This window comes from Homalodisca vitripennis, chromosome 3 (genome assembly GCF_021130785.1).
Source record: "Homalodisca vitripennis isolate AUS2020 chromosome 3, UT_GWSS_2.1, whole genome shotgun sequence".
Classification (NCBI taxonomy): Eukaryota; Metazoa; Arthropoda; class Insecta; order Hemiptera; family Cicadellidae; genus Homalodisca; species Homalodisca vitripennis.
In genome coordinates, this window is record NC_060209.1 from 18,168,142 (window position 1) to 18,180,456 (window position 12,315).

General features: G+C 31.8%; 2 protein-coding genes across 2 annotated transcripts in view; both read right to left on the minus strand.

Moving 5' to 3' along the window:
• Nucleotides 1-2,015: 2,015 nt before the first annotated feature.
• LOC124358614 (acetylcholine receptor subunit beta-like) lies at nucleotides 2,016-5,378 on the minus strand. The gene is made up of 3 exons (XM_046810918.1): nucleotides 5,231-5,378; nucleotides 3,732-3,886; nucleotides 2,016-2,285 (listed from the first exon to the last, which is right to left on the minus strand). The coding sequence occupies exons 1-3, from the start codon at nucleotides 5,373-5,375 to the stop codon at nucleotides 2,067-2,069; spliced, it is 519 nt and encodes a 172-aa protein (XP_046666874.1). The 5' UTR covers nucleotides 5,376-5,378; the 3' UTR covers nucleotides 2,016-2,066.
• Nucleotides 5,379-5,433: 55 nt separating this feature from the next.
• The window catches only part of LOC124358102 (acetylcholine receptor subunit alpha-like 1), a 31,458-nt gene continuing 24,576 nt past the window's right edge, over nucleotides 5,434-12,315 (minus strand). The window contains exons 2-4 of the mRNA XM_046810396.1: nucleotides 10,717-10,833; nucleotides 7,996-8,209; nucleotides 5,434-5,652 (exon numbers count right to left, since the gene is read on the minus strand). Coding sequence (XP_046666352.1) covers nucleotides 5,434-5,652; nucleotides 7,996-8,209; nucleotides 10,717-10,833 — 550 coding nt within the window. The remainder of the gene's footprint in view (nucleotides 5,653-7,995; nucleotides 8,210-10,716; nucleotides 10,834-12,315) is intronic.

The window sequence follows — 12,315 nt, forward strand, 5'->3', positions numbered from 1 at the left end:
TTGTTTGCGGGAATAGACTGTAATATTTAAATTAACACATATGAAATATTCATATTGTGCTCAAAAGATAAGGAATATCTAATTGATGTTTGTGACCCTAGACATAAAGGAAGGTTTTCAACTAGTTCAGGTGCTGAATGTGTTATTCGAAATAAGCAATTTGTTTCACTGCTGCTGAGCGGTTGATCGATGTTCATACCGTTTTGGATGCTGCAAATTTTGCAGTTGAACTTCAAAAGCATAAGGGAATTTCCACGTTCGACTGATGCTGCCAATTCAAAGTTCGATTCTATTCAGTGATGCGCTTAATATTCCATTGTTTCCCTTCACATCCACCCTCTCACATCTAGCACATCATGGCCGGTAAAAGTGTGAGTTCATCTGGAATCTGAAGGTGGAGCATGAAGTGGAAGACCAAGGGATTTGAGTCACACTGGAGTGCTTTTTCACAAATCAATAGTTTTATTTCTAAAAATGATATTAATACTGATTTTACTACTAAATTAGACTATTTTCTTGGAGTTGTTTTATTTTGCATTCATTATATATCATTATGATTTATACATTTACATTAGAAAAGAAAAACACAATATATTTGCATCGTACTAAAATTTTTGGATAAGTTCAATATGCATTGATTTCCTGAACCAAATATACCAGTAAACGGTGTGTGAACAAAATTTCACGGTGATTTGAAGTATACTTCATTAGGGCTATTATAATGTATTGTTTGTACAATATTATTTGGTTATACTCGTATTTAAGCTAAAATATTGTTATAATTTATTGTCTTTATTGAGATGTGCTATTTGTACAAGAGTAAGCTTAAACAGCTATATTGAGGAATACAATTTACGTTTTTATTAAAATGTTTTTGTTATGTTATCCTCATGAAAATGATAAAAATATTGTTGACAAAGACTCTTTGCCTCACCTTTCAGTGTCTTTCATTATACATTTCTGAGAAATAAACGCACAACTACAAAAGAAATGCTCGTTGTTTGGTTAATTTAGGCGCAGGAAAAGGCTGTGTGAGCAAAGATATTAAAGATCGTTTTAAGATGAAGCCGCCGTCAAAACTGAGTGCTCTCAATAAAAGACACTTTGCTGCTCAAAACTGTGTACTGTTGTTTCAGCAGTGGTTGCGGTTTTCACGGCAGCTTATTTGTGCTTGGTTGTATTCATTCTAGAATTGAGATAATCTCAACAACAGTCTATACTTATATTTTTATGAAAGTTATTCTCAAAGGGGCCTTAATAAATAGCCTTACCTGATTTGTCAGACAATCCTGAGACTTTCGGTGGTCGCAGCGTTTATTTTTAATGAGTTGAAGTAGACTTCTATAATGCGAACTGCTCTATTTGTTCAGTGAAAGCTTTGTGGACATTGGTAGAGTTCTCACATCTCCATAATGTAAACCACGAGAGAGAAGAAACATCTGTGATACAACGTGAGCGAAGCTTCTCGGTCCTCATCAAATCTAACTCAAATTGGTCTGGTACATGTGTTATATAAATGAGTATCTTACCAATCATGACTCCAACTTTACGTAGATGCATTCTTCAATGTTATTTATCTTAGCATAGAAATTTGCATAAACAGTGATCTGTTCCAAATTGAGTAATAAATTCTTTCGATTTAACAAATTTTCAAGTTCATATATTGTCCTGGATACTTCGGCTTTTTCGGCTTTGCTACAATTCGGACCTCAGAATAGCAGGGTACATGTAAGCCAAAGTATTTGCTATGATTCACATTAAATTTTGCAGTAAATTTCATGAGACTAAGGTTCAATAGATTCCATTCAACTTACTCTAATAAAACAACTATTTCTTTTCCAATGAAAACAAAATAACCACCAAGGTGTTTCAGGTGTTCTTAATCTTATAGTATAAATGCAATTTTAAATGTCCTTATATTATTGAGAGCAATTTTACCGACTCCTTGAAAACTTATAATTCCAGAGATGTGGCTCAGGGGCTTATACAATAAATACGTTCTTTTGAGACCAAACTACTAATTTCAAACCAAAAACGTATATTGTTGATATTTCAAAGACCACATGTTAAGTTAGATAACACTTTAGACCAATAAAAAGGAATATGAAACAGTAAAGAAGAAACATTAGTCTGTCGACAGCTGTGGCAAATAGTAACCATTCCCGAGTGAAGTTGAGGCTCTGCTGCGAGGTCGTGTCCACAGACTCGGTGCGACCTCGGTCCACCAGGGAGCGTTCATGTAACTCCTCACTGTCTTGTCTGGGGTACATTGACATGAACTTGTTCTGTAACAGGATAGTCATCGTAAGATTCAATGTGGTCCACAAATTAAGAATACTGCAACATCAAGAGTATATGCTCAGTGCATCCTTATTTTACGACAGATTACTCGTGGACACCACTATGTCTTGTCTCGGATAGCATAAAGTCATTTTGTAACAGTATAGAATGCTAGTAGACGTGATGAAGCCTATAACTGAGACTGGTGCAGTGTAGAATACATGCCATATCCATCCTTTCTTTACCAAAGAGCGGTTTGTTTACCCATCAGAGTGCTGCACCGAGATCATGGACTAATTTGGAAATGGCTATATATATCTGACATGAACCTGAGAGGTCTATAGTTGAGAGACTATGATAGGAGAAAATGTTATGTAAAATAAATTAACTATTATTTAGCTGATTTGTGGATAGGCACAGTCAATTCGATGTATCATTGTTACCAATATCTAACGGCAGCTGATTGTGTTCGATCACAATACCATATTATTATCAAAGGTAAAACTCATTCGGTTCGTAAAAACTCTTAAAAAATAATTTAAATTCAATCAAAAGTTCTAGGCCTATTAGCAAAACACAAAATGATAACTATACTGGGTAATCGAATTGTATGTGAATGCGATATTTTCTGGAACAGTATCCATTGTATCCGTTGCCATGTTTTGAGTGTGTTTTCCTCTTAGTGCATCAATTTCTAGTAGGCCTATTATGTTAACTCTTTATGTTTATCATGATTGTACAGTATTTTAGTTAAATATTTCATGTCAGTTCCTTGGCTAGAATGCACGGTTATGTTTTGTTATGATTTATGCTATGTTACGTTTTATATATTTATTTTTGTTAATCGCTTAGATTTATCGCTTATTTTTTCGGTTATGTTTCTAATATGTTTTATGCTAAGTTACGTTTTAGATATTTATTTTTTTTTAATCGCTTATATTTTTATATGCAAGTTAAAATTTGTTGTTCTAGTCGGGTTGCATTGTTGTTATCGTTAAATTTTTTATATGTATACACTGTGTTGCACAAAATATTAATTTAATAGCAACTGCATGTCTTCTTCAAACTTGCAAATTTAAATCATTTATACGTTAGCGTATTTATTAATTAATATTTATATGAGTAATGTCGTTTTTCTAACTTGTATTATGCATGTACTTATTGTAATCAATTGTAGTAATTGCTGCTGCCGTTGGAAATAAATAAACTACATTTTGGAAACATTGTTTCAGTTGAGAGATATATTCACATAAATGAATCTTCAAAAACTACTATTTTTATATTAGGAGAGCTTCGAAGTTTTCTCTCTCAATCCTTTAAAGACAAACATCCCAGTATTATTTCAGACAATTTGAGCCATGACATATGCCAGCGCTTCAATTAAGAACTATTGCCAACCTGATCAAGCGCATATTGTGAACTGTCATTTGATTGATGTGAACACGGTATACCTGAGTACTCTTCAGGCCCAGAAGATCTGGCAGGCGGCCGTTCAGGAACCTGTGGATGGCCCAGGGTAGAGGCACGGACCGGGGCACATTCCGTAGAGCGATTGTCACCACCAATGATAAACAGACCAGCAACAGGTGGTACGAGTAGAACTTAACTGTTGAGAACATTAAATAGTATAAAACATATAAGAACTATTGTGATGGTAATGTAATATGTCAAAAATATATACCTTGTTCAAGATTTGTTATTGACGATGGAAGGTTTGAAATGATAACAGGATTTCGGGCATTTGCCATCGTTATAGGTTATAAAAGGTAAAATACAACGTTTCGAGGGTTGGAATCTATCCCCCTCGTCAGGTGGGGGGGGGGTATTGATACATACATAAATAGTGAACAGAAAGAAGTATAGAAGAGAAAGAAAAGGAAAAGAATGGCCCACTCTGGTTAGTATCCCACTGTAGCCTGTGCTAGTGTGATATGTGATTGTTATTCTCTTACTTGCGATTTGTGCAGTGACAACGCTTGGACTGGACTCCAAACAGCTTTTGGGTATGTTTGAACTCTTTTCTTTCCCTTCTTTACTTCATTCTGTTTACTATTTTTGTATGTATTAATCCCTCCCATGACGAAGGGCATAGATTCCAATCCTCGAAACGTTGTGTTATACTTTTTATAACCTATAACGATGGCAAAATTAATGTCCGAAATCCTGTTATCCTTTCAAAAATATATAGTTAGATATTTCGTGAGACTTAGGGGCAAGAAAAAATAATATTTTAAAGAAAATGGGTCTATATGAATGAGAAAATAATATTGAAATTGAAAGCAGAATTTATATTGTTTTTAAATGTGCTATAATAAAGTTCATTTAGTATCTTTACATATAATACTGTATGGTGTTTTGTACTTTACCGTTATAAATGGTTTGTTTTATAACAAAAATATAAAAAATAGCACCTAATTGTGCATAGCATTTTATGCTTACTTTTAAGTATCTTGTATTTAGTACACATTTTTTAAAGAGCATGAAGTGAACAAATACAAAAAAGTGCTTAAAATTTCAATGTTCTTTTAAAAAGTGATCCATATTCCATATTGAAATAAATACTAACACCTCTTACGTTTACTATTTTCTTTACTATACAAGCACAGTTAAAAAATTAAAGTGCTGGGGTATTAGTAATAAGTAACTTTTTTTATACTTCTTAAAGGTAAATGAAAAAGTACTAATAAGATTCCGGAGTTATTTCTGAAAAAATTACAACCAAGAGCTCAGTTTTTGAGTTGTATTAAAACTGCGTGTAATTGAGTACGTATTAGAATCAGCATAGAAAGCGAATAAAACTAATCTTAGACTTATAACCGAGTCAATCGAAATAATCTTGTAACACGATACCTTCGTAACGCTTCCTATAGTTAAAATTGGCAAAGAAATAATACAGGATGATCTAAAAGTTAAATTGTTTAAAAAATTATTATTACTGAGGTGAACTGACCAATGAGAGGAATGTTGGTTCCCATTGCGGGCAGTCGATAGGCGAAGTACACCAAGAAGATCGTGTCGATAACGGCTGTCACTCCTGATATAACAACCCTTTCCGAGCAAGAGGGTTGTAGCCAGAAGACGGAAAGTATCAGCATCACACACACTGCGAGTGAAACAGGTGATTATTACATTATTTGGATTGTGGTATACGATTTAAAAAAAATGTGACATATTCTTAGGTGAGAACACATTACCAAATGCTGGAGTGAAGACTACAGCGGAGTATTCTGGACTTCGCCGCTCAATTGTGAGAAATATCTCGATATTGTAGTAAGGTTCACTGCAGCAAGAGTAGTACTTTGTGTGTTCGATCTCCATGAGGGAGAGAAGTGCCCACTTGCCGGGCTCCCCTTTCACCTCCGAGTCAGAATCCTGCAACACAGATTACCAAAGCCTGGGCCAATGTTAGGCTTTGTGCAGTCTCTCTCTCTCTCTCTCTCTCTCTCATCTCTCTCTCTCCTCTCTCTCTCTCTCTCTCTCTCTCTCTCTCTCTCGCTTATTCTCTCTCTCTCTATATATATATATATATATATATATATATATTCACTTAAAAACTATATGACCAATCATTATGAAAATTTTTTTCCATTTATGAAAATTGGATATGCATATATATTTTTACGTGTAGAAGGTGTATATGCTGCCCATTGATGTAAACTTGCCACCAAATGGCCACTGCAAAATATAAAAGTTATAAAAGCGCCTGCACATTATAAACTGCAATTACGAAACAATTACGTATATTAAATTGCCAAACAATATTTGAAGGCGCTAAGTTTTGATGTTTATTTGTCATTCAAACAAATTACTGGTTGAATTTAAAAGCTTGAGTGTTAGACCACTTTATAATAAAGTACATGTATAATACTGTGGCTATAAAACATTTTTGACAGGTGTTCTTGATCGTGGCAAAAAAACTCTACATCGGCGTTTGAAATATAATTCACTTCAACTAGAAAATGCTCATACACGGCAAAGTTTACGAAAAGCGTGCAAAGCCGTGGGAAACAGCTAGTAATATTATAAATGTGAAGATGCCTTTGTTTGTTTGTTTTGTTTTTCACTCGTAAACTATTCTACCGTACTGAAATTGTACATGTGAAACGTTTACTAAATTGCTTGCAGTAACAGCGGGAACTACTAGCAGATGTAAAACACAATGTAATCTAACACTTACTATATATTTAAAACACATAATTAATTACAAACTAGTTTTAAAATAAACAAATCATCCCAGAGCGTTGGGACACGCGTAAGTCAGGAATCACAACCACCATGTTGTGTGTCAACTTCACTAACTCTAAAACATGCACATAATAAAAACTAAACTACACAATACATTTTATTTTACGTACTTCCACCTTGTAATAAACAGTAGCGTATCTGTAGCGTTACTTAAATTAAATGAAAATGTTGGGAACAAAATATTGGGAATTTAATTTTAAATTAGATTGTGAAAAGTCTGGGTAAAAAACGAACATGTAATCCTTTGGCAAGTTACTACTCGTAGTTTTAAATTGTTACGAAGGCGGTTCACTGCTTTGAATTGATTAGAACTTGTCTTGTTACGGCTATTGTTCTCCTTGTTTGATACAGCTGGACCAATAAGAGAACACCGCGGATGTCAGTCAGAATTACTTGGAAGGGGAAGTATATAAGCGCCAACTCATAATTTTCGCCCTTCTTTTGGTAATTTTCGTGAATTAAGTTGATTACAGTGCGCCGTGTTTTTTAATTTTTTTCCGCAAGGGATTTTGAGGTAAGAACCAAATTTATTGTACGTAATATTTAAATAGTCTTCCAGATCTGATATTAAATTAATTTTGTTGTCTTTTTTATAGGAAAAATTAAATTCATAGAAACTACAGAGCAATCTGCATAATTAATTCTCGATAAACCACAGAGCATAATAGAATCATACAAGTTACATTTGGTTCAAACTTGCAAGAGAGGTGAATTAAAATTAAACTTTGTCAATAACTTAAATTGAAATTTGGAAATTTAGTAATTTATTAATATTTAATTTGAACTGTTTTATTGTGAATTGTTAATTGGTAATTAATTGAACTTTAACAATTGTTTAAGAGAGTTGTAATCTGAATTGCAGAGACTTGAAAGTTAAGGTTCAACTAGTGGAAAGAGAACTTAAAATTTTTATTTTTGAATTGTCAGTGAACTCAGAAGTGAAAATTTTTATTTTAGTTATTTCCAAGTGGTATTTGATTTTTATTTTAAACTTTATTATTTTATTTTAGAAGAGAGCTCTGAACTTTAGTTTGATATATTTGATTAATATTTTGTTTTCTTGCCAAAGGACCTTTTAAATTTACTAAACGGTTTGTCAATTCTTTGTGGAAATAGAGTGATGAAAAATTCTGAAACATTGAACTTATTAATTTGCCGGTTTAAAATAAATCCATTTTTTATTTAGAACTGTGATCTTTATTTTAGACAAACCAGACAATATTTAATATTTAAACAGTTTAGTAATAAATTGTACTGAATATTCACTCGGAGTTTACTAATCAAAACAATATTTTATATCGTCTTGGATGTCTGAATATTAATATCTACAATCCAAGTCGTTATAGTATCCTTGATAATTGCTAGTTTTGAAAATGTCTAATAAAACAAAATCCAGTATCTGATAGTGTAAATAATTAATAACATATATAATAAAAAAATGAATGAGAGGATTGAGAAATTCATACTTACCGATGAATTTCCTTTTCGCTTCAGGTATATTTGCTCTCCGCCGTGCACCCAGGAGCCGAAGAAGAGCCGGCACGTGTGTCTGTCGTAAGGCCATTTACTGAGGTCAAGGTCACAGTACACAGAGAACTGTGAGGGTGGTACCCAGAGGACCTCGCCATTGCTGTAAACTATACAGTGCGTATGTCCGTAGTGGTCTATGTTGTTGCCCAGAGCGCTGGATATGAAATATTTTGATTCAGATAAATATCGAATTATGCTACTATGAAATAGTTACAAACAAGAGATATATACAGGTCACTTTTAGTTAGATAAAGTGCTCAAAGATAAGTATCGAATTATGCTACTATGAAATAGTTACAAACAAGAGATATATACAGGTCACTTTTAGTTAGATAAAGTGCTCAAAGATAAGTATCGAATTATGCTACTATGAAATAGTTACAAACAAGAGATATGTACAGGTCAGTTTTAGTTAGATAAAGTGCTCAAAGATAAGTATCGAATTATGCTACTATGAAATAGTTACAAACAAGAGATATATACAGGTCACTTTTAGTTAGATAAAGTGCTCAAAGATAAGTATCGAATTATGCTACTATGAAATAGTTACAAACAAGAGATATATACAGGTCACTTTTAGTTAGATAAAGTGCTCAAAGATAAGTATCGAATTATGCTACTATGAAATAGTTACAAACAAGAGATATATACAGGTCACTTTTAGTTAGATAAAGTGCTCAAAGATAAAGTATCGAATTATGCTACTATGAAATAGTTACAAACAAGAGATATGTACAGGTCAGTTTTAGTTAGATAAAGTCCTCAAAGATGAGTATCGATTTATGCTACTATGAAATAGTTACAAACAAGAGATATATACCGGTCAGTTTTAGTTAGATAAAGTCCTCAAAGATGAGTATCGAATTATGCTACTATGAAATACAGTAGTTACAAACAAGAGATATATAGCGGTCAGTTTTAGTTAGATAAAGTCCTCAAAGATGGGTATTGAATTATGCTACTATGAAATAGTTAAAAACAAGAGATATATACCGGTCAGTTTTAGTTACATAAAGTCCTCAAAGATGAGTATCGATTTATGCTACTATGAAATAGTTACAAACAAGAGATATATATACCGGTCAGTTTTAGATAGATAAAGTCCTCAAAGATGGGTATTATTGAATTATGCTACTATGAAATACAGTAGTTACAAAAAAGAGATATATTGCGGTCAGTTTTAGTTAGATAAAGTCCTCAAAGATGAGTATCGAATTATGCTACTATGAAATAGTTACAAACAAGAGATATATACCGGTCAGTTTTAGTTAAATAAAGTCCTCAAAGATGAGTATCGATTTATGCTACTATGAAATATTTACAAACAAGAGATATGTACAGGTCAGTTTTAGGTAGATAAAGTCCTCAAAGATGGGTATTGAATTATGCTACTATGAAATACAGTAGTTACAAAAAAGAGATATATTGCGGTCAGTTTTAGTTAGATAAAGTCCTCAAAGATGAGTATCGAATTATGCTACTATGAAATAGTTACAAACAAGAGATATACACCGGTCAGTTTTAGATAGATAAAGTCCTCAAAGATGGGTATTGAATTATGCTACTATGAAATACAGTAGTTACAAAAAAGAGATATATTGCGGTCAGTTTTAGTTAGATAAAGTCCTCAAAGATGAGTATCGAATTATGCTACTATGAAAATAGTTACAAACAAGAGATATATACCGGTCAGTTTTAGTTACATAAAGTCCTCAAAGATGAGTATCGATTTATGCTACTATGAAATAGTTACAAACAAGAGATATATACAGGTCAGTTTAAAGAAAACCTTTAAACTAGAAGCGCTAATCAACAATGAAATGTCATAATATTCCAAGAAAGTATTATGATTATTAAATGGGAAAAACAATTAGTTATGCTATTGTTAAAGTAATACATTTTTTTCCAACTCAATAGTATATTGAGCATATATGATTTTTTCAGTAAAAAAAAAAACATTTCCATTTATGAAAATAAAATATAGAACGATCAGACTGTGACATACTCCGAGTGTTATTTCAGTCCCATTCCATCTATCATGTAGGCCTTTCACATTCTTTTTGGGAACAAAACTAATTCTAATTATTTTTGTGACCTTTAAAATCATTGTTCACATCATAAATCATAATTTATCTTCAAGTTTTCTAACAGCATTATTCAACACATATTTCACTAATATTAACCAATTTTATATTTGTGATGGATTTAGTCTTTAAATCTGTCTCCAGTTTGGAAATTTAACATAAGGAATTACGTCTATAGTCTATAAGTACTTCCTGTGTATAACGCAGAACCCTTTCACGGCCTCCTCGAGTGTGTGTGTCTCCCGACAAATACATAAATTATGCATTAAATCTACCCAAGAGCCACTCATATACATAATGTATGTTTACTAATCCTCGCTCCAGTTTGCATGAGGCAGCTAACCTAACGTTAATTACCAAAATTACTGTAAACCTTTATTTTGGCTTTGAATGTAGATACATTCTTTCTACAAGTTACTATATATTTCTTTATGTATCGTAGCTTTTTTATAGCTTTAATAAATCAAATATACAATAATAGTTAGTAATAAACTCAAATTCGAGGGTAATTAAGCCAATAGACATGTACATACTTGTTGAACCAATATGTGGAAATTTAAGGTAAATACATAATTACTTGTTATAGAGGACAATATCGGGGCTGCCCAGACTTCGTGGTCCGGCCACGTGGATCTTCGAGATGCCGCCATAGTCCACATCTGGTTCCAACCTCAACTTCTCGTCCAAGCCATTGCTGAAATCAGAACGAATCCTTGAAATAATTGTGTTTATAGATTATTGTATGCACTTAGGTGAGCTGGTATATCAATGATATGATGATATAGTATCGCAACTAAAATATTAGGTCGAAATTTCCAGAATTTTAAGTGTTATACTTAAGCCTCTTTCAAATTATATATCACGTAATAAAATAAAATTTGATACAAATTTGACTGTATTTACACAAAACAATGTAGTTTAACAGATTTATAACTTTAATTCATTTGTGTTAAATAAAGCAAGGATTGTAAAACAGTTCAAGATATATAATGATCTAGGTAAACGAATGGGCAACAAACTTTATTGATTTTTCGTCCTTGTATTGAAATTGGCAAGAGGCACTTTCTATGTATAATTTTTGCTCTGTAGTGCAATCTTGATATGTGCTAGAAAATGATGATAATTTAAAACATTATTCAGGTAATGAAAATCGCACTGATTTTTAAAAATCCTAGCAATTTAAAATAATTGATTTTTACTTTTGAAAATAAAACTTAGTAAAAGAGTGATACATTTTTTATATTTTGGAGTTTTTCATTTGAATTAATAAAAAGTAAATTTCCTTGTGAAAAAAATGATATATAACACTTATAGGTTTATAATAAAATTATATTTTAAAAATTAAAAAAACGATACTACTGCAAAACACCTCAAAATGGCCTGCCACTTGAGGACATTTCAACTGCCAGCTCGAGGGTTCTTATAACACATCTATCTTAGGCACATATTACATGAGTTATATCTTGATGAGCATTCCATACAGAATAATTATAAATATTAAGGAATAGAATCACTATTTTTATGGTTTAAATTTCTAATTGTTAAAGTAAAAAACGTTTCTCGCACAATTGCCATCGCGTCCACTGATACAAAATCAGTAACATATACATTTCAAGATCTGCAATCTGATATTCACCTGGTGAAACTACTGCATCTGATGAAATTTATCCACCTGAGGAAGAGATCAGATTGTAAATCTTAAAAAATAATGTTACGTTTTTTGTAAAACTGGATGAATAGTCTAAAACTCATGTTATATTTACTAACCATAGAAAATAATTGAAAAAGTATTGTAATAGAAATAATTGAGTAAATTTTACTGATATACTGGCTTACATATTTACTATTACTGATTTTTAAAACTGTACTGTGCTTCTAATATGAGGGTATTGTACTTACAATATGGGTCCAGGCCATTAATAATCATCATGGATTTGGCTTCATCCTGAAAAAATATTATCAATTAAGTTCATTTCTTTTATAGTTATCTTACAGTGTAATAATAATATGTATGATAAAATCTTTTAGTAGAGAAATAAAATCAGTTCAAAATTTAAATATATATATATATATATATATATAATATATATATATATATATATAATATATATATATATATATATATATATATATATATATATATATTGCAGATACTAATGTAGGCATTAGTTTTTTT